Source organism: Sphaerodactylus townsendi, linkage group LG15, assembly GCF_021028975.2.
Source record: "Sphaerodactylus townsendi isolate TG3544 linkage group LG15, MPM_Stown_v2.3, whole genome shotgun sequence".
NCBI classification, from domain to species: Eukaryota; Metazoa; Chordata; class Lepidosauria; order Squamata; family Sphaerodactylidae; genus Sphaerodactylus; species Sphaerodactylus townsendi.
This window is the reverse complement of record NC_059439.1, coordinates 25167200-25190458: the sequence shown is the minus strand read 5'-3', so window position 1 is coordinate 25190458 and position 23259 is coordinate 25167200. Positions and strand designations below refer to the sequence as shown.

Below are 23259 nucleotides of genomic sequence, written 5' to 3'. Positions count from 1 at the left end.
GGGTGGGGGGCTTGTGTTGGACGTAGGATCTGTTGCTGACCTGCAATCAGTCAAAACTGCAAGGTGGAATGTTGCAATGAGGGAAAGAGAACTGTTGAGCAAAATAAGGAGTTGAAAAAGGGGATTCTAGGCTTATTTGAAACAGCAGAAATAGAAAGGGTGAGGATATTAAAATTTAAGCACATTCCCTCCCTTTGCCATTATGTTATATGAATCTTTCTAGGGCAGGGGGTATCGTTTTGTAAGATAGAGGCTCTAAATTTTCAGCACAGCTGTTGGTAGCACGAAGAAGAAGTTCCAAGTTTTTCCTGATGTATTCTCTGGAGTATTGCCTGGGGTAGAAAACATCATGTTTTTCAGTGAGGAATCTCTATTTTTACAGTTGTTATTGGCTTCCTTTCAATTATCAGAAGGACCATAATCATGTTGCCAAAATCCCCATGGACTTCCAGACTCTGCTTTACAAGCCTTGAAAAATGGCATAAATCTGCCCCACAGTTTCCTGAACTGGGATTAGGGACTAGAAAGACCCATCGGTATGATTTTGGGGGGGGGGGGGGGGTTTGCGTTTTAGACTGAAAACTCCAGGTCTGTCCGCAGAGTGAATGTTCACTCAGCTGAGGTGGCCGTCATCACAGACACTCCAAGGATGGTGCTGTGGGTAGTAAAGTGGAAACTGTTTCTGAAGAGAATATTTGAATTTAGGATGGTGGTGTTTGTGTGGTGGAAGCTTTTCCTCCTTTCTCACAAGATATGCAAAGCTCATGTTGTTCAGTGCAGGATCAGAGATCCACAGCCTCCACTTCAACAGTATCGTCAGTCAGGAGACTTCTTTGTTGGTGGGGTTGCTTCTCTCAGCTTCAACATCAATCCAATAGAATTTACAGAATATTCTCAGCTGGCATTGTTTGAAGACCTTTCGTGAGCAGTTATATTTTTTTTTCCCCATTTGCTTTATGGCCACTCGACTTATCTGTCTAGTATATTTTGCATAATGTGGCCATATTAGTTTGCCCAGTATTTTAGACAGATTCCAGAGAATATTAACAGGTCACCAGTTCCACTGGTTTCCTATGATTACATGAAAACATACTTTGGATCAAACAATGGTCCTTTCCACACAAGAAACTTACAACATTTTCAGGCTGGCAATAAAATGTTTTCTCTGTGGAGCTCTGCATGTTGTCCCCCATTTTAGTTTTAGAAACGTTTTATTTCCTGCCTGAAAACCGTTTTCTGGAAACCCCTTTTACGACTGTTCTTTTGTGTGAAACATTTTTAAAGTGTGTTCGTTTGCTCTGTGATCATTCTTAAAATGTTTTATCCTTCCCACTGTGTTTCCCACACTTTTGTGTTGTTGCTAATCTTTCCCTTTTCATCATTTTTCCCTGTCCAAAGCTGATCTTTCCCCCCCTCACCTCTTTATTTTCCATCATTTTGTGTGTGTGTTTGGGGGGGGGAGGGTTATGGCTGTTTAGGTGAATAAACAAAGCACTAGTTAAAGGATGCTATAGAGCAGTGGTTCTCAACCTTCCTAATGCCGCGACCCTTTAATACATTTCCTTATGTTGTGGTGACCCCCAACCATAAAATTATTTTTGCCTCAGTTCCTAAGACCATTGGAAATATGTGTTTTCCAATGGTCTTAGGTGACTCCTGTGAAAGGGTCGTTTGACCCCCCAAAGGGGTTGCGACCCACAGGTTGAGAACCGCTGCTATAGAGCATTAAAGGAGTGAATCCATTTACACATGGCACACTTAACATTTACACAAATAGTCATGGTTTTTTTAAAAAAGAAAGCATGGTGATGATGAAGCATTTGAAGAAGGTGAGCGCAGACAAACATCACAGTAAAAGGGGGTATGGAAAATTTTCTTGAAGGATTTTAACCAACCTGTGCAGAAAGGGCCTATTAGTCCACCTAATTTAATTATCTTGTGTGTCTGGTAGTGGGTCTCTGCAGTCACAGTCAGAAAAAGGGCTTTCCTATGACTAATTACTTGTAACTTTTTAACTGTTCATAGTAGGGACTTCAGCATACAAAACAAATATGCTGTACAATTCAGTCATATCCATCCTAATTGGTGTGAAGCAATGATTTGGTCAATGAATAGTCTGTTGAAAATGGGCTCTCTGTTTCCAGCAGGTGAATAGGACTTGAGGCAGACGAAGGGTGTTCAAGGATCCCTAATCAGCATGTGAAATATATCATATTTAGAAATACTAAAATCAATGTATCAGTTCCAAACAGCCATAGCTAGCAATTCAAGGTATAATTCATGGAACTTGAAACTGTTTGAGTATGCATGCCCATAAAGTACCATCATCCATGGTGGTAGCCAAAATCTATCTCAGAGCCTCAATGTTGGCTACAATCTTCAGAATGGTGGTGGGACTTGCAGTACCCAAAATGAAGAGGACCGGAAACGTCCTGGTGCTGTTTAGCTCTCAACAACAAGAGCAAAGGTTTACTCATGAGAAGCCCATGAAGGTAGGCAGCACAGACAGGGATGGTGGAAAATATCCCCTCTGTGATAAAACAAAGGAGATTTAACAACAACCTGACCTATCAGAACTTGTGTGCTTTAGATATTAGAATGTCTGACTAGGATCTAAGAGACCCAAGTTCAAATTTACATTTTTTTCACAAAAGCTTGCTGGCTAGCTTTTGCCCAGAAATATTCTCTCACCATAAAGTTCCTCACAGGGTTGTTGTAGTGAGTTTACAATTAAGGACAAGAAAAAGATATGAGCTTCTTTGGGTAGCCATTGTGGAGAAAGGTGAGGTATTACATGAATGTAACCTTGGCTACAGTTCACTGAAAAGGATGATTGTTCTAGCTGTTGCTTCATCCTTGATTGCTGCATCTCCTTCAATAGGAGGCAGAACTGTTTGTTCAGTATTACTGTGGTGAGTGCAACGAGTTATGGGGTTGGCAACCAAGTATTCCTCTAGTAAACAATAAACATGAAGGAGATGCAGAATACAGCACGATGATATTCAAAAGTGCGTAGTGTCTCTCCTCATACAGCCTGCAACTCTCATTCCAGAGTTGTTCCATTTTTAATATCCCCGTAAAGTACCATGCCATATCAACCATGGTGGTAACTAATACATGATTTGGGTAGCCATTGAAGAGAAATGTGGGGTATGACATAAATCTACCATTGGCTAAGTTCACTGAGAAGGATGCTTGTTCCAGCTATTGCTTCATCATTTATTGCTGCAGCTCTTTCAGCAGGAGGCAGAACTGTTTATTTAGTATTCAATGTGTTACGAGCACAAGCATGAATTCCTTTAGTTTATAACAAAAATGAAGGAGATGCAGAATATATGATTATTTTCAAGAGTGTGCCATGTCCCTCTTGATACAGCATGCAATTCTCATTCCAGAGTTATTCCTCAGAATTACCAACACATTGTTGCAATGGCCTTTGCAGTAAAGGAGATCAATGAAAACTCTCAGATATTACCCAATGTCTCCTTGGGCTTCCATATCTATGACAGCTATTTCAATGGAAGGTGGACCTTTGGTGCCACAATGCGACTTACATCTTCACAAGGCCAATTTGTCCCCAACTACAAATGTGACACCCGGGATAACCTGGTAGCGGTCATTGGAGGCCTGGACAGTGACACTTCACTTCATGTTGCAACTATACTGGGCACCTACAAGGTTCCTCAGGTAAGATATGCGTGTCTCCGGTAATTGGATTTAACATTTCATAGACAAATAATATTTTCTTCCAGAACTGATTGTGGAGTTTAAAAAAATAAATAATCAGATGGACCTAACCTTTTTTTGACCCTCACCCCCCCATTTTTATAATTCATTTGTAACTGAGAAGAAAAAAATGGAAGAGTATCCAGATGCAATTCATGTGGAGAGTCAAGGATACGTAAAGTAAAAACAGCTCTGTATTATGAGAACATTGTACGAACATACCTCACAATAGTGTATAAGTATTCAAAGTTTCAAAGATGATGAATTCCTTTTTTTCCCTTACTACCTTGACTTACTAGCTTGTTGTAGAAATTCAGAATAGATTGAATAAGTAAGTCAGAGGCTGCAATAATCATGTAAGACAGGGGTGGGCAATTATTTTTTCCATGGGGCCGCATAAGAAACAGAAAATATTGTGAAGGGCCAGGCTAAAGGCAGAGGGCGAGGCGCTTTTGAAAGCCCTGCAGAAGCCGGCAGCCAAGGCAACCGGCTTCTGCGGGGCTTTCAAAGACGCCTCGCTCCCCAGCATGGCAGGGGGGCCAGTCACGGTCATCCGGCGGGCCGGATGTGGCCCGCGGGCCGTATAATGCCCAGGTCTGATGTAAGGGAATGTGAAAATATAGGTAGCTTTCTGAAAAGTAAGATAAATTATGGATCCAAGGTTGAAGGAGAAGTCAGTAAACTTCCCCACCTTATTTCGACTATCCTATCTTTATACCTTTCTCTAGAAACCTACCTCCCTTCCCTACTCCCACCCCCCCTCTCTACCAGCAACAAAAGCGGTTCAGAAAATAAGTTAAAGAAATTGATTTAACATATGCATTGTTCTTGTAAACAATTCCTGGAACAAGATATAATGAGTTATTACTAATCGTTAATGTGATTATTTACTATCTTTTGATGCATTCTCCTATCTCTTTCTTTTTTTGTAACTTCTTTTTAAAAAAAGTCTTTTTCAATAAAGTTTAAAATTTTTTTTTAAAAAAAGACAAATGCCTTCATAGATCTATATTGCAGAACTGGGTGCCTGGGGGATTGAATATCAATGAAATGACAGCACCCTTTTGGTAGAAAAATGTCAAATTGCTTCAAACAGGAATAATCGCGTTCAAAGGAACAAATGTTTAATATAAACGCTGCAACTTCACAACTAAATCATAATGGCGATGAACACAACACAACTGAGCTAGACATGATGTTCAGCATCGTTCTTGAAGGAAAGACACTCATGATTGAAAGCAGATGTGCTTGAGTCCAACCTGTTAGGTGGACTGAGTCAGGTGACCATTCCCTTCGTCTCATCCGCTTATGCATCGTGTAACCTCAGCTTGTGGGTTCTGTGGGGCAGTACTTGGAAGGAGTTGCAAAGAACCAAATTTAAACAAAACAGTTTACTTATCTTTACAAATAACATTAAACATCAACATTTAAAATTACAATTCAAGGTCCTGTTCAGGTTGCATTTCAAGTCCTTCTAGTTACAGTCTACTGATACTGCCAAGTCCAATTCTTCTTTGCAAGTGGGTTGGCTCCTGAAGACTCCAAGGGCTTGATGAACAGGATGCAACAGGATGAAGGTTTCCAGGAGAACTCTCACACATTACAACCACAAAAAGAAACCCTGAAACAATAAACTCCAACATTTACAACATAGCAAAAATAAACTACCTTCCCAGTAGTTCCCAACAATATTGCAGTTTACCTTAACAAGGTGTCAAGGGCTTATACAACCAAGGTCCGAGTCTGGTAGCCTTGTCTTCTCCAAAGAGCTCTGCAGCCTTTCTGCTGCTCTGAGTCTCCACCCCCTTACTGGTTCAACCCATTCTGGGCATGGGGGTTACAATCGCACAGGAATGGGACCTGAAAGAGTTTTTATAATTAGTGCAAAATTCCTTGAAAATTGAGAGAGAGAAAAAATTTTCTTTCCTCTCTTCCTTCCCCATATCTGTCTTTAGCTCACCTATGGCTCTGCTCCAGTGATGAAGGACAAATCTCCAGGCTATTCCATTTACCAGATGGCTCCAAATGAAACACTTCAGTATGCTGGGATCATGGCTTTGTTGCTGCATTTCAAGTGGATTTGGATTGGCATCATTACAATGGATGATGATAATGGAGAAAGAATGGTGCAAACATTGTCTTCAATATTTTCCCAGCATGGTATTTGTATTGCCCTGATAGAAAGATGTCCCAGGTCAAATTTTGCTGATGAGAGTACAAATATGATGCAGCAGGGAGCTAGAATATTTGCCAAAATCATGGAAAGCAAAAGCAATGTATTTGTGGTGTTCGGACAATCTTATTCCGTCAATGACTTGAGATGGTTGCCACAGCTGTCACCAGGATACTGGGGAACCAAAGGTAAAGTGTGGATACTGACGGCTCAGATGGATCTTGTTTCAATGGTCTATCAAAGGAGTTGGGAGACAGACATAATCCACGGTGTTCTGTCCTTCACGGTTCACTTCAATGATCTTCCTAAGTTTAAAGAAATTATTAAGAACAGAAACCCCTCTAACGCAAAAGGCGATGGTTTCATAAAGGACTTCTGGCAACATGCTTTTGACTGTGAATGGGATGAATTGAAAGGTGATAGCTGCACAGGAGAAGAGAAGCTAGAAAGTCTACCCGGGGTTATTTTTGAAATGACCATGACTAGCCACAGCTACAGCATCTACAGGGCTGTCTATGCTGTGGCCCATGCAGTCCATGCCATGCATTCATTACACAGCAAGCATGGAATGATGATGAATAGAATGTGGCTTACTCCTCCTGGGCAGGACCAATGGCAGGTGAGGCTTGAGGAAGCAGAGATGAGAAAGCACTTCAGCAAATATCACAAGAAGCCATAATCTGTGCTGTAAAAAGACTCCTTGTTGCTGTTTCCCACTCTGAGTTCACCATTTATCAATTTATTATTTCATGTTTTGTCATAAGCGTAACACTGTGCATTCCCTCTGTTGCAATGTGGGGTCAAGGGAGAGGAGAGGCGTGAAAGAAAAGGAAAGGTTGTGAGGAGAAAAGGTTGAGAGAAACCATTTGGGTTTGAGGGCAGAGAACAGAATGACCTGAGAATGAGCCTAAAAGGATCTACAGCAACACACATGGACACACACAGACATACTGAGGCATGCACACAAATCACACACACTCAAATGTAGCCTGAAAAGCGGGAGCACCACCACCACAGAGAGTCAGACAAGCCACAGCAGAGTACGGGAGATAGTCAGAAGAACTCAGAAAGGTAGTATCGATGCTGATCACCACTTTGGGTTCAATTTCGAATTATGTTCTGTAATGTTAAGTTCTGTGTATCTGTGTCCTGCTTTGAGTCCTCATATCTCTTTGCTGAATCAAACCCTACTTTTAATTTTAAATTCAATTTATGTATGATTTAGGTGACTGGAGTAGAAATTGTGTTTGAATTTTTCTCCTTTTTCGTCTACAGCCACTGGTCATTCGTCCTGGTAGGAAGTGAAGGCCAGTATTCTGGAGGCATTTCTACTTTCCCTTTTGTCATTCTCCCCCCATTAACCAAATCTTGACCTATAATTTCTTCATTTGGATGAAGTTACCAGGAGAAATTGGGGTTAAGCAAATATAGTTACGTATCGTAAACCAACGAAAAGGCCTCTTAACACCAGCAGACTTTTGGCAGTCTAGTAGACAGGACAGCACACGCTAGGGCAGCAGTAAAGCTAATAAGTAAAGTCATCAGTAGTGAATGAATAAAACCAAGTTAACCCAAGATTCTTCATTTACGGAATGGGCAGCCAAGGTTCTAACACATTGGGATCCAGTTGATGTCTTTTCCAAACATTTCTCCTTTTCCTCCTAGCTCCATGACTTCCTCAGAGGGCTTGCATTTAACGGCAGCACTGGGAACAAAGTTTCATTGAACGAAAATGGGGAATTGGTAGCTGGATATGATATTATAAATTGGGTAATTTCCTCAAACCAATCCTTTAATAGGGTGAAGGTTGGGAGAATGGATGGCCAGACTGCTCCGGAACGTGCATTCACCATCAATGGGGAAATTATAACATGGCCGAGCTGGTTTAACCAGGTGGGTTTGCTAAAGTTTGTGGCGACTTAAAACTGTCGACGAACTCTGAGTGTCACTCCTGATGGCAAAAGAAATTCCCTGAACACTTGTAAGCTTTCAATAGTCTGATTTTGCCACTGATACGCCTCCTTCTCCAAGTCAATGTCATATAATGGGGTAAAAATCTTAGTAGTTTTTGCAAAGTGACTTGATCCAGGGAATCACTGAAGTGGAGAACTATAGAAATTCTTGCGTTGTTTCAAACAATGAGCTACAAGAGAGAACGTTGACCTCGCCACAGTTAGATATGTGCTGGGGGTGAAAAACCTGATACCCCTAATAATAAACTGGTAGATATTTTCCTTGAAGGTGACTTCTGTTGTCTAACATATAAGCTACAAACGATACCTTTTTCTGTTTCAAATATTAAAGCAGAATGATGCCTTCATAAAGTAATAGAACAGGCAAAAGTTACTCACTATTGAAGTGTGGATCTGATCAACTCCAAGTAAACATTCTTTGTCATGTTTAACTGTATGTCTAAATCTGGGATGTTGTGACACACACACTGTCTTCTTTCATCACAGAAAGAGATTTGTTGGTCACTGTGGTGATATTTTATTACCCCAAATTACAAGCATGCTTTTCTATGGATAGTGAGCACAGCTCAAACACACTTCAAAAATAGTGCAAGAGTTTTGACATTCTTTAATAACTCCAAGCGATTTAGACAATTTGTCTGCATTTGATCATTTTCATCTGCCACTTTCTTGATCAGGTGCAGCCCATTTCTGTGTGCAGTGCCAGCTGCCATCCTGGCTATAGCAAGCGAGTGAAGGAGGGAGAGCAGTTTTGCTGCTATGACTGCATCCCATGTCCAGAAGGAAAGATTTCTGACCAGAAGGGTAAGAAATATGTACAGAGTGATCAGGCCATTAGGCTGCAGCCGCAGGAAAATGCTTTTAAAACCAAAAGCACAGCGTGATTACCTGGGTTTGCATTTTGCATATGGATAGAAAGGCTTGGGAGGTATGGGCTGATCAGGATATAATCTGATGTATAGGTATATACACAGATACTCTGTCCTGAAGGAATAATGGTGGAAAGTTCTGATGAGAACTAAATCCATCTTCCTATGTTGGAGGAGAGTTGTTCACAGAGATCGCAAAACTTGGCTTGTGCCTTGAAATTTACACTCAAACACTATTGTGTGATTAGCTGCTTAGAGTCTTACAGATGAAGGGTTTGTGTTTCTTAATAGCCATGTTTGGTTAAAACTATAGACGTCATTGTGGCTCTTATGTTTTCAGATCTTACAGATGTGGGGAATGCTGTATAGCATCCTGAACTTTAATTCTCATTACCACCTCTCTGCCACATTTCAGAAGATCAGCAGTGAACAACTCCTCCAATTTTGAGGAGGGGAAAATATTTGTGGGGGTCAGTTACAATGTGTTTGTTTTAAATCAGATTTTGAAAGAAACCTTCCATTTTCATTTTTCAGACTCGAATGACTGCTATCAATGCCCAGATGAAAAATTTCCAAGTAAAACACGGGATTTTTGTATTTCCAAGTACATCACCTTCTTGTCTTATGAAGAACCTTTGGGACTCAGCTTAGCCTTTTTTGCGCTTTCTCTCTCTGTGATCACAGCTGTGGTGCTGGGAACATTTATAAAGCACCACAACACTCCAATTGTCAAAGCCAACAACCGGAGCCTCACCTACGCTCTCCTGGTCTCTCTTCTGCTTTGTTTCCTTTGTGCTTTGCTGTTCATCGGCCAGCCAGAGATAGTGACCTGCCTGCTGCGCCAGGCTGCTTTTGGCACCATCTTTTCGGTGGCTATTTCTTGTATACTGGCCAAGACCATCACTGTGGTTCTGGCTTTCATGGCTACCAAACCAGGAAGCAGGATAAGGAAATGGGTGGGGAAAAGACTGGCCAACTACATTGTTGTTTCTTGCTCCCTTGTCCAAGGAGGACTTTGTGCTGTGTGGCTGGCAACCTCTCCTCCATTCCCAGATGTTGACATGCACTCAGTAACTGAAGAAATCATACTGGAATGTAATGAAGGATCCTTGATTCTGTTTTACTGCATGTTGGGCTATATGGGTTTCCTGGCCATTGTTAGTTTCCTTGTGGCTTTCCTTGCCAGGAAGCTACCTGATACTTTCAATGAAGCCAAATTTATAACCTTCAGTATGTTGGTCTTTTGTAGTGCTTGGTTATCCTTTGTTCCAACCTACTTGAGCACGAAGGGAAAATACATGGTAGCTGTTGAGATCTTCTCTATCTTAACTTCCAGTTCTGGTTTGCTTAGTTTAATTTTTACCCCTAAATGCTACATAATTTGGCTGAGGCCTGAGTTAAACAACAGGGAAGGATTAATGAGGGCAAAAAGTCAACATGCATAACTGTAATTTCCTTTCTGCAGTTCAGTAGAGTTATGTTTGGTCACATTAGAATGTTTTTGAGGGTTTTCCTCTTGAGGTGGTACCCATAAAAATGTCCACAGAAGTTCATTGCTATTGAATTAGAAGTAGTTTGAGTGAGTAGGTACTAGGGGACGATGCTCTTTGCTGCTGTTATCCATGCAGTCATTTCGATTGCCTGATTTTCAATGTTGGATGAATTTCCAGATATTGACATGCATTTAGTGCCTAAAATTGTACTGGATTGCAATGAGGTTCTGTACAATCCTTGCCACTCCTGGCTGTTTAAACCTTCCAGCAGGAGCATACCTCCCGGGGGGACAAATAGGGTCAAATGTCCCTAGGTTGTGGCCATGTAGTCAGGTGGGGGGCTGCCCCCACACCTCTCCTTTTCTCCCCCCCGGGTCCATCCACTGACTTTAAGACCTGGTGCAAGAAAAGTTGTTTGGTCATAGTGGGGGAGGATGCCATTCCATATGGGGAGGGGGGGAAGGGCAGAAAACTCAGTTTTTGAACCAGGCTGCATTTTCCTTAGATATACCTCTGCCTTTAGGGTGGGAGGTGCAGGACATCCAACTCAATATGTTTTCACATGGAAGAAAAAAGATGTACTTAGGGGGCTTTTTTGGAGAACACTGACCCACTAGGCTTTCTAATGGTACAATAAGAAGTACAGCGCAGGATGGATGCCAAATTCTAGGTGTGAACTTTTGTGCCAGGGGAACAGCTTCTCCTGGACAAGTCTCCTTTCCCTTATTAGTAATCATTGCAACCAATCACACCTTTTCTTGAAATGTTGGGAGTGCCATTTGGACATCAATGGTCAAAGCTCTGCAAACTGCACACCTGTCCCGCAGCTCATAAAGGACATGCAAATGCCAATCAGAAAATGCCAATTAATGTCTCTGAAGTTGCCATCGAAGAGTCTTCTGAGTTCAAATCTTAACTCACTTAATCCTATCAAACCCTTCCTGCCCCAGTCCCAGTCCCAGTCCCAGGAGCGACTCAGCCTCACTTTGATTTAGAATACCCCAGAATTGTAATTTCATCAGTTCCAAACACAATGTGATCAAAACCTGAATGCTCTCTGGCTTAAACTCATCAAGCTGGTTTGCTCTCCCCCTGAGAACTGGAATTCTTGTTTGTGCTGGAAAAGGGGTAAAAGTTTTCTTTACGTAGCCTGCCCACATGACCATCCCTTGCCCAGTGTGACTGGTCTGCCCTTGGTTCAGCTGCACTGTGTGTCAGACATCCCTTTCTTTTGGAATTCAACACACATGTTGGACTGCTCCTTTGGATCTTCTCCACTGCAGAATAGGTGGCTATTAGACACAACAACCTACTCCCCCCCCAAAAAAACCTATCCCCTCCACTCTATCTAATGCTAGGCATCTCCAAATTGTCTTTGTGCTTGTGTTTTTTTTTACCATTTGTGTGTGTGTAATTTTTATTATTGTACTTTTTCCTAATAAAATGGTCAAAAGTGGACTTTTAAATGTTGATAACTGGTCTAAGCCTGCATGGGGCAGGAAGTGATGTAAAATGAAATAAATAAATAAATAAATAAATAAATAAATGAATACATACATACATACATACATACATACATACATACATACATACATACATAAATGTCTCTGAAGTTGCTATTGAAGAGAATGAAAACATTGATCCATCCCCCGGAAGGAGTGGCCCTTTCCCCACTTACCTTAAGCCCCGCGCTACTCTCCGCAAGTAGCGCGGAGTACTACTGCACTCCTCTTTCACGCTCAGGCGGCAACAGCGTCACGCCTGGACACGACGCTTTTGTCCGCTTTCAAGCTCACGCTACACGCACGCTGCATCCCTGGCATAATCTGGGCGAAAATGGCGCCTTTGATGACCCTTGTCGATGGGGACTTTCAGCAGACGACGCCACAGGGATGCTGCCTGCTTGAGAGCAGTGCGGAGCGGCGGCAGCAGCAGGAAAAGTGGGGAAAGGCCCCATGTTACCCAAACATACCCTTCTCCACATTGCTTGGTGGAGGATGTCCGCAGATCCCAGTTCCCCATACTCTATCAAACCATACTTTATCATATACATTGTTCTATTTTTGAATAGTTCCCTATCTAAAGGGAAGCTTGTAAGATGGGGAGGAGCTGAGTATGAATTCCATTCTCTTCCTCGTGTAAATTCTTTGTGTAAATGATTAGAACAGGTTAAGCAGATACAAAGATATAAGTCACGGGTTGAAGTCAATGCAGAATGATGGATCTGTATCTTAAGTTTGCTTCACTGTTGATACTTGGTTTTGCAGATTGGAGAGTCTGAACAGTGTTTTTGAGCACATTAGACTGTAGCCGCAAGTCCTGGTAAAAAAAAATTATTGTAATCCATGTATACACATAAGTAAGATATAAGTGAAAAAAAGAGAATATTTTAGATATTAGATATTAGGTAATTATGAAGGCAAATCTCTTTGCTGAATTAAAAAATCAAGATCTCTGTCTCAAAAACTGAGCAGGCTAGCAAGCAGGCTATGTCATACCCCCTCAGCTACAAAACTGCCAGAGGCGAATTATATTATCAGGAAAAAACAATTAGCACATATAAAACAGAACACGAGGTGACCCTGGGTGTTATCTCCGGCCCTAGAGGAAGAGAAGATTTGTTTTGGAACACAGAAAGTCAAAAAGATGTCAATTGTAATTCTTCCTTGCAGGGAGGAAAGTTCTGAAGTTATAAGAACACATAGTTAGGAAATTAGTTTTAGGTCTATCACGTTACACCCTAGCTGAGGTGTATTCAGCTATCTTATGCTTCAAAGGAACAAGCCTTCCCAGAAAGATGAGAATGAGTCATTACAGTGTCAAATTGTAAATTAGGTTTGTTCCCGGGTCTCAGTAAATCCTTGAATGCAAGACCAGATAATGGACCAGTTTGGAGCAAGGAATGTTGTTATAAGAACTGGGATGTTAGCAAAGATAGTTCCATTTGTTTTTCTGACAATTAGTACTGGATGTTTTAATGCCCAACTGATAGCAAAGTGTCAATGGAATGTGTCAGCCTTTGTAACATATGTATCCTGTATTGTTTTTATGATGTTTTATGATGCACTGGCCGTAAATTTCTTTTCATGGATTCTGCTATATAAAGGGGTCTTGGGGTCTGTAATACCCAAGTTCCTCTCCACTGCTACTCGTTACTTTGCTGGTTTAGGTAGAGTTTGCTTCTTCTTAATTTCTCATCTTCTGACAAGTCCCTACCTCCTGCCAGGAGTTGGTAAGCCACCCTGTTTCCTTCTGCGGAAACAAGACCACCCTGTACAAAATTAGAAAGGAGTGAACAAAAGGGATAAAGATGGTGTAGAAAATAAATAGGGGCTATAAGAAGAACAAAAGGGTGAAACATTTTGTTTGGAATTGTGTTGTTCATTAGCATACAAAACTTGTTCATTTCATGAATGCCAAAATATTTGTCCATATCCTACACTTGAACAGATCAGCCAAAGAATCAAGATGTTCTGGCTTCAGAAGGCCATGTTTTTTGTATTTGAGAATGTCCTTTTCTTATTGTCTGAAGTTTTACTTGGCATGTTGTCTGGAATACTGCCTACAGTAGAACTTCAGTTCTGAGGTGATAACATGTTTTTCTTGAGTTCAGTGGGGAATGTCCAGTTACATTTGTTATTACCTTCCTTTCAATTATCAGAAGGGCCATAATCAGCTTGCCAAACTCTCTACAGATTTCCAGATGCCACAACGAAAGTTAATATTACAGTCCTTGAAAAATGGCATAAATCTGCCCCATAGCTTTCAGAACTGGGGCCAGGAACTAGAAAGACACTTCTATGTGATTTAGGTGAATTTGTGTTCTAGATTTATGGCTCTGGTTCTGTTAGCAGAGCGAATGTTCACTCAGCTGAGGCGGCCATTATCACAGATGCTCTGAGGATGGTGCTAGGGGTGGTTAAGTGGAATCTGTTTCTAGAGAGAAGATTTGAATTGAGGATGGTGATCTTTGTGTTGTTGAAGCTTTTCCTTTCTAATTGCAAGATATGCCAGGCTCATGTTGTTCAGTGCAAGATCAGAGATCCACACCCTCCACTTCAACAGTATTGTCAGTCAGGAGACATCTTTGTTGGTGGGGTTGTTTCTCTCAGCTTCAACATCAATCCAGTAGAATTCGAGGAATATACTCAGCTGGCACTGTTTGAAGACCTTATGTGAGCAGTAATTTTTTTTTGAAATTGATTTTTCACTTTCTTTATGGTCACCAGAGTTGTCTTTCTCAGCAACTGTGGTCTAGTATATTTTGCATTATGTGAACTATATTTGTGGGGCCAGTATTTTATCACCATTAGCCAGATTCCAGAATATGCTAACAGATCACTAATTCCTCTGAGTCCTTCCTCTTTCTATCATGTGAAAACATATATTGAGTTAGACTTAGTCCAATGATCTTAGTATTATCTCCTCTATCTGGCAGTTGGTCTGTGTGGTTTCTGTCAGAAAAAGCACTTTCCCATGAGCAACTACCTATAATTTTATAATCGTCCATATAGAGACTTCAGAATACAAAATAAATATCCTTCACGACTCAACCATACCATTGTCTTGAATAAACCTGTAGAATAGCAAAGATTTGGTCAAGGGATACTGAGTTGAAAATAGGCTCCCTGTTTGCAGCTGGTAAATAAGACTTGAACCAGACTTAGGTCTTTCAAGAATCCTTATTCAGCATATGAAATGTATATCCTAATCATACATAATAAAATGTATGTGTTAATTTGAAGAAACCATAACTATCTGTTCAAGGTATAACCGCTCACCCTCCCCCAAACACAAACCAATGGCCTCTCCCTTCTGCAATATGGGCCAGGTGTTGAAAACATTTTTAATATACCCATAAAGTACAGTGCCATATCAACCATGGTGGTAAGCAGTACATGATTTAGGTAGCCATTGAAGAGAAATGTGGGGTATGACATAAATCTACCATTGGTTCACTGAGAAGGATGATTGTTCCAGCTACTGCTTCATTGTTGATTGCTGCAGCTCTCTCAGCAGGAGTCAGCACTGTTTATTTAGTATTCAATGTGTATCGAGCACAAGCATGTATTCCTCTAGTAAATAACAAAAATGAAGGAGCTGCAGAATACAATACGATGATATTTCAAGAGTGTGTCATGTCCCTCTTGATACAGCATGCAATTCTCATTCCAGAGTTGTTCCTCAGAATTACCAACACATTGTTGCAATGGCCTTTGCAGTAAAGGAGATCAATGAAAACCCTCAGATATTACCCAATTTCTCCTTGGGCTTCCACATCTATGACAGCTATTTCAATGGAAGGTGGACCTTTGGTGCCACAATGCGACTTACATCTTCACAAGGCCAATTTGTTCCCAACTACAAATGTGACACCCGGGATAACCTGGTAGCGGTCATTGGAGGCCTGGACAGTGACATTTCACTTCATGTTGCAACTATACTGGGCACCTACAAGGTTCCTCAGGTAAGTCGTGTATGTCTGCCGTAGGTGCATTTGACATCTCATTGACAAATTATTTTCTCTTCAAAATCTGATTGTGGAGTTTAAAAAATAAATAATCCAACAGGCCTTACTTTTTGTCAGTCCCCACTCACATCTTTATGGTTCGTTTGTAACAGAGAAGAAAAAATGGAAGGTTATCCAGATGCAATTCATGTGTAGAGTTAAGGATACATGAAGCAAGAACAGCTCTGTAATGTGGGAACATTCTATAAACATTCCTCACAATAGTTCAAAGTTTCTGGACTTTCCTAACCCAGGGCTGGCCACCCTTCGTTTTTGTGAAGCAAAACCAAAACGTCATCAATCTCAGTAATGTATCTTGGCAATAACAAGGGCTTGAGGGAGAACTTCCCATTCTCTAAGTAGCCTGTATCCGTGGTTTTGGAGATGCCTATGTTTTCACCCCGAGGGTGGGCATGTGCATCTATGAAGACCTCTGGCAATCTACCTTTGTACCCATGGGCTAATTGCAGATGAGGGAACTTACCTCTTCTCTGCCCTGCCATGGCATCAGGCATGCACCTGAACTGCTCTTACTTTCTGCCTGGAAAGCAGAGAGCAGGAGCAGGAGGCACGCAGCAACTTCCTTGTATGTAGATACAAGGAAGTTTGCTGCACTGAGATTCAGTTGCCAGCGCTCTGTAATTGGCCTCTGTGTAACTTGTGACAGTGTTTTGTACAGAAATAAAGGACCTATAAGACACACAGTGACTTCCCACTATCCTTGTAGTGAAAAGGTTACCAACGTTTTCTGTGGAGAAGGGGATGTGGATTGACAAAGCATTTTAAAAGATGTTCCTTGAAGAAACAGGTTTTTATGTAATTATGACCTGAAAACATAAAGCTTGATTGGGTTAGTAAAAAATGAGGACACCCCACAGTTAAATGTGTAGCATTATACCAATATCTGTGAGCATGTATGCACACTCTTGTCACTGACACCTTGTGTGTGGCATAAAGGAAGAATAATTGAAGTTTAGAAGGATGTTGTGATGGTGGGCCAGTCTCTACAGGTGTGAAAAGTGCTTCACGTTAACTGATTCCCCCCTTCCAAGATGGGCTGTCCTTTCTGTATTTAGCTAGGGACCCCAAACTTAAAAATCACAACTGTCACCCTGTGAACGTTGTAGACATGGGAACCCCATGGAAGTGCAATCCAGCAGACCCATGGCTACGTAGGTCTCCATTGCAGAATGGAAGTGCGTGTGCAAATTTAACATCAATAAAATGAAAGCACTCTTGTGGCTTGGTGGGAAAATGTCAAATTGCTTCAAACAGGAATAATCATGTTCAAGGTGACAAACATTTAATGTGAACACAACAACTTTCTGTCGAATGGCTTCAAACTGAAAAAACTTTCAAGGTAAAAAAAACCATTTCATATGAGCACGACTTTACATCTAGATGGACAACTAAATCATAATGGCAAACTTGCCAACTGCTCATGCTCTTTTTTTAAATTTTTTATTTTTTTAAAATTTTATTAAGTATGAAAAATTAACAATTTGAGTTTCAGTTGTTACAAGATTCACAAAAATTGTTGCATATAAGTTTTTACATAAAGTAATTTTGTGAAAAGATCTATCCATTTAAAAACAACTCATTCTAACTTATACATTACAGTTTTTAAACTAATATACTTCCAGCTAGGATACAAATAATTTAATACATATAATTCAGTTCAATTTTGATCTATCTATTTAGTATATATACTTGTTGCTGTTTTATATAGAAAGAGATTTATATATTAAATTCTAACTAGATGACCTGGGATACGTATAAACTAGTCCATCATGTCTATATACTTCGTCTTTGTTACTTCTAAGTCTAATATTTCCTCCTTAATAATTTAAGGTTGAATAAGGTTTGTTCCATCAATACATACATCAATACATATTATCTATTCATAAAAGAAATAACTAATACTTAGTCTTCTGTAACGTGCTGTCTATAGAGAGGAAAAAAGAAAAAAAAGATGATTTAACAATTTATTACATTTTGAAGGAATACGAATTTTTTTTCACTCGTCAAGTATTTTACTAATGGTTCCCATGTTGGTGAAAAATCAGCCAACTGCTCATGCTCAGTGAGCTCTTGCTCCCTGGGCCATAAAGTCCAGACATTCCAATGGAAATCAAATGCTAACATTAAAACGTCATGGGATACGCTAGTCTCTTAGAACATCCAGAGCATGGCATTTTAAAAAAAGGTAGAAAGCAGAAGATCTGTAAGTTGATTCGAGGTGAGTCACCATTCCCTCTTTCTCATTCCTTGATGCACCACACAAGAGAGTGGCCTGAAAGAGTTCTTGTGATGAGTGCTTAGATATATACAGAAAACATTTTCTGAAGGCAACCTATGTGAGCAGAAATAAAGACATATCTCTTCTTCTTTCCTTCCCTAGGCCCATCTATCTCTTTTTTTTTGAAGTCTCAACACCTATGGCTCTGCATCAGTGATGAGGGACAAATCTCTGGGCCATTCGATTTATCAGATGGCTCCCAATGAAACACTTCTGTATCTTGGGATCATGGCTTTGTTGCTGCACTTCAAGTGGACTCTATCGGGCATCAAGCATCGCACCATGGATGATGCATAAAATGTAAAAGGGATTGTGCAGACATTGTCTTCAAATTCTCCAACATGGCATTTCCTTCTGTATTGGGTTCTGATAGTAGAAAGATGTCCCAAGTCAGATTTTCTTAGTGGAATTTCAGATATGATGCACCAGGGAGAAAAAACATTTACCAAAGTCATGAAGAGCACAGCTAATGTATTCGTGGTGTTTGGACAATCTTATTCATTCAATGATTTGAGATGGTTGCCACAGCTGACAGAAGGACTCTGGGAAACCAAAGGTAAAGTGTGCATACTGTCAAGTCAAATGGACCTCGTTTCAATGGTCTATCAAAGGACTTGGGATACAGATCTAATCCATGGTGTTCTGTCCTTCACGGTTCATTCCAGTGATCTTCCTAAGTTTCAGAAACATGTTATGAACCGAAACCCTTCTAACACAAAAGGAGATGGTTTCATAAAAGAGTTCTGGCGACATGCTTTCAACTGTGTATTTCAAGATCAATTTTTAGATGAGTTGAAAGGTGGTATCTGCAGAGGGGACGAGAAGCTGGAAAGTCTACCCAGGCTTTTTTTTGAGATGAACATGACTAGTCACAGCTACAGCATCTACAGGGCTGTCTATGCTGTGGCTCATGCGGTCCATGCCATGCATTCATTAAACAGCAAGCATAGAACGATGATGAATAGAATGGGGCTGACTCTTCTTGGGCAGGACCACTGGCAGGTGAGGCTTGAGGAAGCAGAGATGAGAAAGCACTTCAGCAAATGTCCCAAGAAGCCATAATCTGAGCTGTAAAGAGTCTCCTCACACTCTTCCTGTGGTCCCATTCTCATCTTCCCTTATTTTCTTTGGTTCATGTTTCAATCAGCAGTTTCTGTTTTCTCCTGTGGTCACTGAACTTGATGCATTCCATATTTTGTAATAGTTATTTTCTTTTCAATTCCTATATAGTGCAACTCTAAGAAGAACTGTGTACTTCAATGGGTCTAAGAGGGTGTAATTCTGTTTAGGATTGCCCTGCGAATGTTCTCTCCTGTTTATAGAGCTCAGTCAAATTCTTGCCACAATTAAAACTGATTCCGACGTGAGGTAACAGCAACTTATCCTTCCGGTCTTGCTGCTGTTCCCTATTCTGAGTTCACAGTTTACCATTTTTTTTCCTTCATGTTTTATCATAAGTGTAACACTTTGGATTTGACTCCTCTGTTGTAGTGTGGGGTCAAGGGAGAGGAGAGGCGTGAAAGAAAAGAGAGGGTTGTGAGGAGAAAAGGTAGAGGGAAGCCCTCTGGGTCTGAGGAGAGAGAACAGAGAACAAAATGACCTGAGAAGAAGGCACATATGGACACACACAGAAACACCAAGGCATGCACAAAAATTACATACACACAAATATAGCCTGAAAAGCAGCAGCAGCTCACCACAGAGAACCAGACAAGCCGGAGCAGAGAATGGCAGATATTCAGAAGGCCTGAATGCTGATGGCCTCTTTGGTTTCAATTTTGAGTTGTGTTGTGTAATGTTAAGTTCCGTGTATCTGCATCCTGCTTTGATTCCTCAAATCTCTTTGCTGAATCAAACCCTACTTTTAATTTTAAATTCAATTTAAATATGATTGGAGTAGGAAATGGGTTTGACTTTTTCTCCCTTTTTGTCTTCGGCTACTAGCCATTCGTCCTGGTAGGAAGTGAAGGCCAGTATTCTGGAGGCATTTCTACTTTCCCTTTTGTCATTCCCCCCCCCATTAACCAAATCTGAACTCATAATTTCTTCCATCAGATTAGGCTACCAGGAGAAACTGGAGTTACATAAGCAAATATAGCAAATATAGTTACCTGTTGTAGAGAAAAGAAAATGTTTCTTAACACCAACAGACTTTTGGCAGTCTAGTAGACAGAACAGCCCACAATAGGCACAAGCAAATAAGTAAAGAGATCAATAGTGAATGAATACATCTAGTGAATGAATACTGAATGAATATAAGTTAACCCAAGATTCTTCATTTAAGGAATGGGCTGTCGAGGATCTAATGAATTGGGACCCAGTTGCTGCCTTTTCCAAACATTTCTCCTTTTCCTCCTTAGCTCCATGACTTCCTCAGAGGGATTGCATTTAACGACAGCACTGGCAACAAAGTTTCATTGAACGAGAATGGGGAATTGGTAGCTGGATATGACATTATGAATTGGGTAATTTCCTCAAACCGATCCTTTCATAGGGTGAAGGTAGGGAGAATGGATGCCCAGACTGCTCCAGAATGTGCATTCACCATCAATGAGGAAATTATAACATGGCCGAGCTGGTTCAACCAGGTAGGTGTGCTAAAGTTTGTGATGTCTTTTAGCTGCAGGCGAGCACTGAGTCTCACTTCTGGGGGCAAAAGAATTCCCGCAGACACTTGTAATCTTCCAATAGTCTGATTTTGCCACTGATATGCCTCTTTCTCCAAGTCAATGTCCCATAATGGGTTAAATTTCTTAATAATTTTTGGAAAGAATTTTTGCACATGTTCTTTCTTGTCTGCCATTTTCTCGATCAGGTGCAGCCCATTTCTGTGTGCAGTGCCAGCTGCCATCCTGGCTACAGCAAGCGAGTGAAGGAGGGAGAGCAATATTGCTGCTATGACTGCATCCCATGTCCAGAAGGAAAGATCTCTGACCAGAAGGGTAAGAAGTAGAGACAAAGCGGTCAGGCTATTTAGCTGTAGTCATAGGAATATACTTTTTAAACCAAGAGCACAGGATGAATAACTGGGTTCACATGTTGAACATGTGTTGGAAGGGTGGGGGGAGGTATGGGCTGAGAGGAAGCAGCTGATCAGGATATAATCTAATGTGTCGGTATATGCATAGATACCTTGTCCTGAATGAACAATGGTGGAAAGTTAACATGAGAACTAATTCCACCTTCCCATTTTGGAGGAGAGTTGTTCACTGTGATTGCAAAACTTGGCTCGGGCCTTGAAATTGACACTTCACCACCACTGTGTGGTTGGCTGCTTAGAGCCTTAAAAAGATGAAGGGTATGTGGGTCTTAATAATCGTTCTCATGGTTGTTCCTCTAAAGCCCTTATATTTTCAGATCTTACAAATGTGGAGAACACTGTGTAGCATCCTGAACTTTAATTCTCATTACCACCTCTTTGCCACACTTCGGAAGATCAGCAGTGAACAACTCCTCCAATTTTAAGGAGGGGGGAATGTTTGTGGGGGTCAGTTACAATGTGTTTGTTTTAAATCAGATTTTGAAAGAAACCTTCCATTTTCATTTTTCAGACTCGAATGACTGCTATCAATGCCCGGATGAAAAATTTCCAAGTGAAACCCAAGATTTTTGTATTTCCAAGTACATCACCTTCTTGTCTTATGAAGAACCTTTGGGACTTAGCTTAGCCGTTTTTGCGCTTTCTCTCTCTGTGATCACAGCTGTGGTGCTGGGAACATTCATAAAGCACCACAACACTCCAATTGTCAAAGCCAACAACCGGAGCCTCACCTACGCTCTCCTGGTCTCTCTTCTGCTGTGTTTCCTTTGTACGTTGCTATTCATTGGCCAGCCAGCGATGGTGACCTGCCTGCTGCGCCAGACAGCTTTTGGCACCATCTTCTCCGTGGCTATTTCTTGCATTCTGGCCAAGACCATCACTGTGGTTCTGGCTTTCATGGCTACCAAACCAGGAAGCAGGTTAAGGAAATGGGTGGGGAAAAGACTGGCCAGCTCCATTGTTCTTTCCTGCTCCCTTGTCCAAGGAGGACTTTGTGCTGTGTGGCTGGCAACCTCTCCTCCATTCCCAGATGTTGACATGCACTTAGTAACTGAAGAAATCATCCTGGAATGTAATGAAGGATCCTTGATTCTGTTTTACTTCACATTGGGTTACATGGGTTTCCTGGCCATTGCTAGTTTCATTGTGGCTTTCCTTGCCAGGAAGCTACCTGATACTTTCAATGAAACCAAATTTATAACCTTCAGCATGTTGGTCTTTTGTTCTGTTTGGTTATCCTTTGTTCCAACCTACTTGAGCACGAAGGGAAAATACATGGTAGCTGTTGAGATCTTCTCTATCTTAACTTCCAGTGCTGGTTTGCTTAGTTTAATTTTTACCCCTAAATGCTACATAATTTGGCTGAGGCCTGAGTTAAACAACAGGGAAGGATTAATGCGAGCAAAAAGTCAAAGTGCACAACTGTAATGTCCTTTGTCCGGTAATGATGAGTTATGTTTGGTCACCTGGGAATGTTTCTGAGGGTTTTCCTCTCAGTTGGTACCCATCAAAAACCTTCACAGAAGTTCTAGTTCCATTGCTATTGAATTAGAAGTAGTTTGAATGAGTGGGTAGGGATAGGGAGCGGATGCTATTTGCTGCTGTTATCCATGCAGTCATTTTGATTGCCTTATTTTCAATGATTGGTGTATTTCAAGATTTGCATTGGCTCCCAGTCGAGTTCCGAATCATCTTCAAGGTGTGGGTATTGACCTTCAAGGCTTTACGCGGCCTGGGACCCTCGTACCTTCGGGACCGCATTACCCCATATGTCCCTACTCGGCCTCTGTGCTCAGCAGAGGCCAATTTGCTGGTGGTTCCTGGCCCCTCCATGATGTGCGTATTTTGGTTCTCCACTCAGGCCAGGTGTCCTTCTTGGTCATGGAGCCTCGCCCGGCAGGGGAACACTCTCCCTCCAACTGTCCGGGCCCTGCGGGATCTTGGTGAGTTCCACAGGGCCTGTAAGAATGAGTTGTTCCACCAGGCTTTTTGAGTGTCCAGCCGCTGAAGTGCCCCCTCCCTTTTATTCCTCCAACTTGGAGTTCCTTTGCCATCTAGGGCACCCACTTTCCTGTTTTGTTTCCCCCCCCTCTGTCTGGGAGGGTTAAATTGGGGTTTATCGCCGACGCCATATTTGTTAATTACTGCTGTGTTTTAATCTAACTTAATCTAATTTT

At 41.2% G+C, this 23259-nt stretch overlaps 2 protein-coding genes across 2 annotated transcripts; both read left to right on the top strand.

The window, feature by feature from the left end:
- Positions 1-3429: 3429 nt before the first annotated feature.
- On the top strand, positions 3430-10186 carry LOC125444269 (vomeronasal type-2 receptor 26-like). The gene is made up of 5 exons (XM_048516697.1): positions 3430-3687; positions 5682-6518; positions 7565-7792; positions 8550-8676; positions 9276-10186. The coding sequence occupies exons 1-5, from the start codon at positions 3430-3432 to the stop codon at positions 10184-10186; spliced, it is 2361 nt and encodes a 786-aa protein (XP_048372654.1).
- A 1884-nt stretch (positions 10187-12070) lies between these two features.
- Positions 12071-22604, top strand: LOC125444268 (vomeronasal type-2 receptor 26-like). Its single transcript, XM_048516696.1, has 6 exons — positions 12071-12174; positions 14089-14409; positions 15410-15701; positions 20403-20630; positions 20858-20984; positions 21594-22604. Exons 1-6 carry the CDS (start codon positions 12071-12073, stop codon positions 22508-22510), a joined length of 1989 nt encoding a protein of 662 aa, XP_048372653.1. The 3' UTR covers positions 22511-22604.
- The last annotated feature ends 655 nt before the right edge of the window (positions 22605-23259 follow it).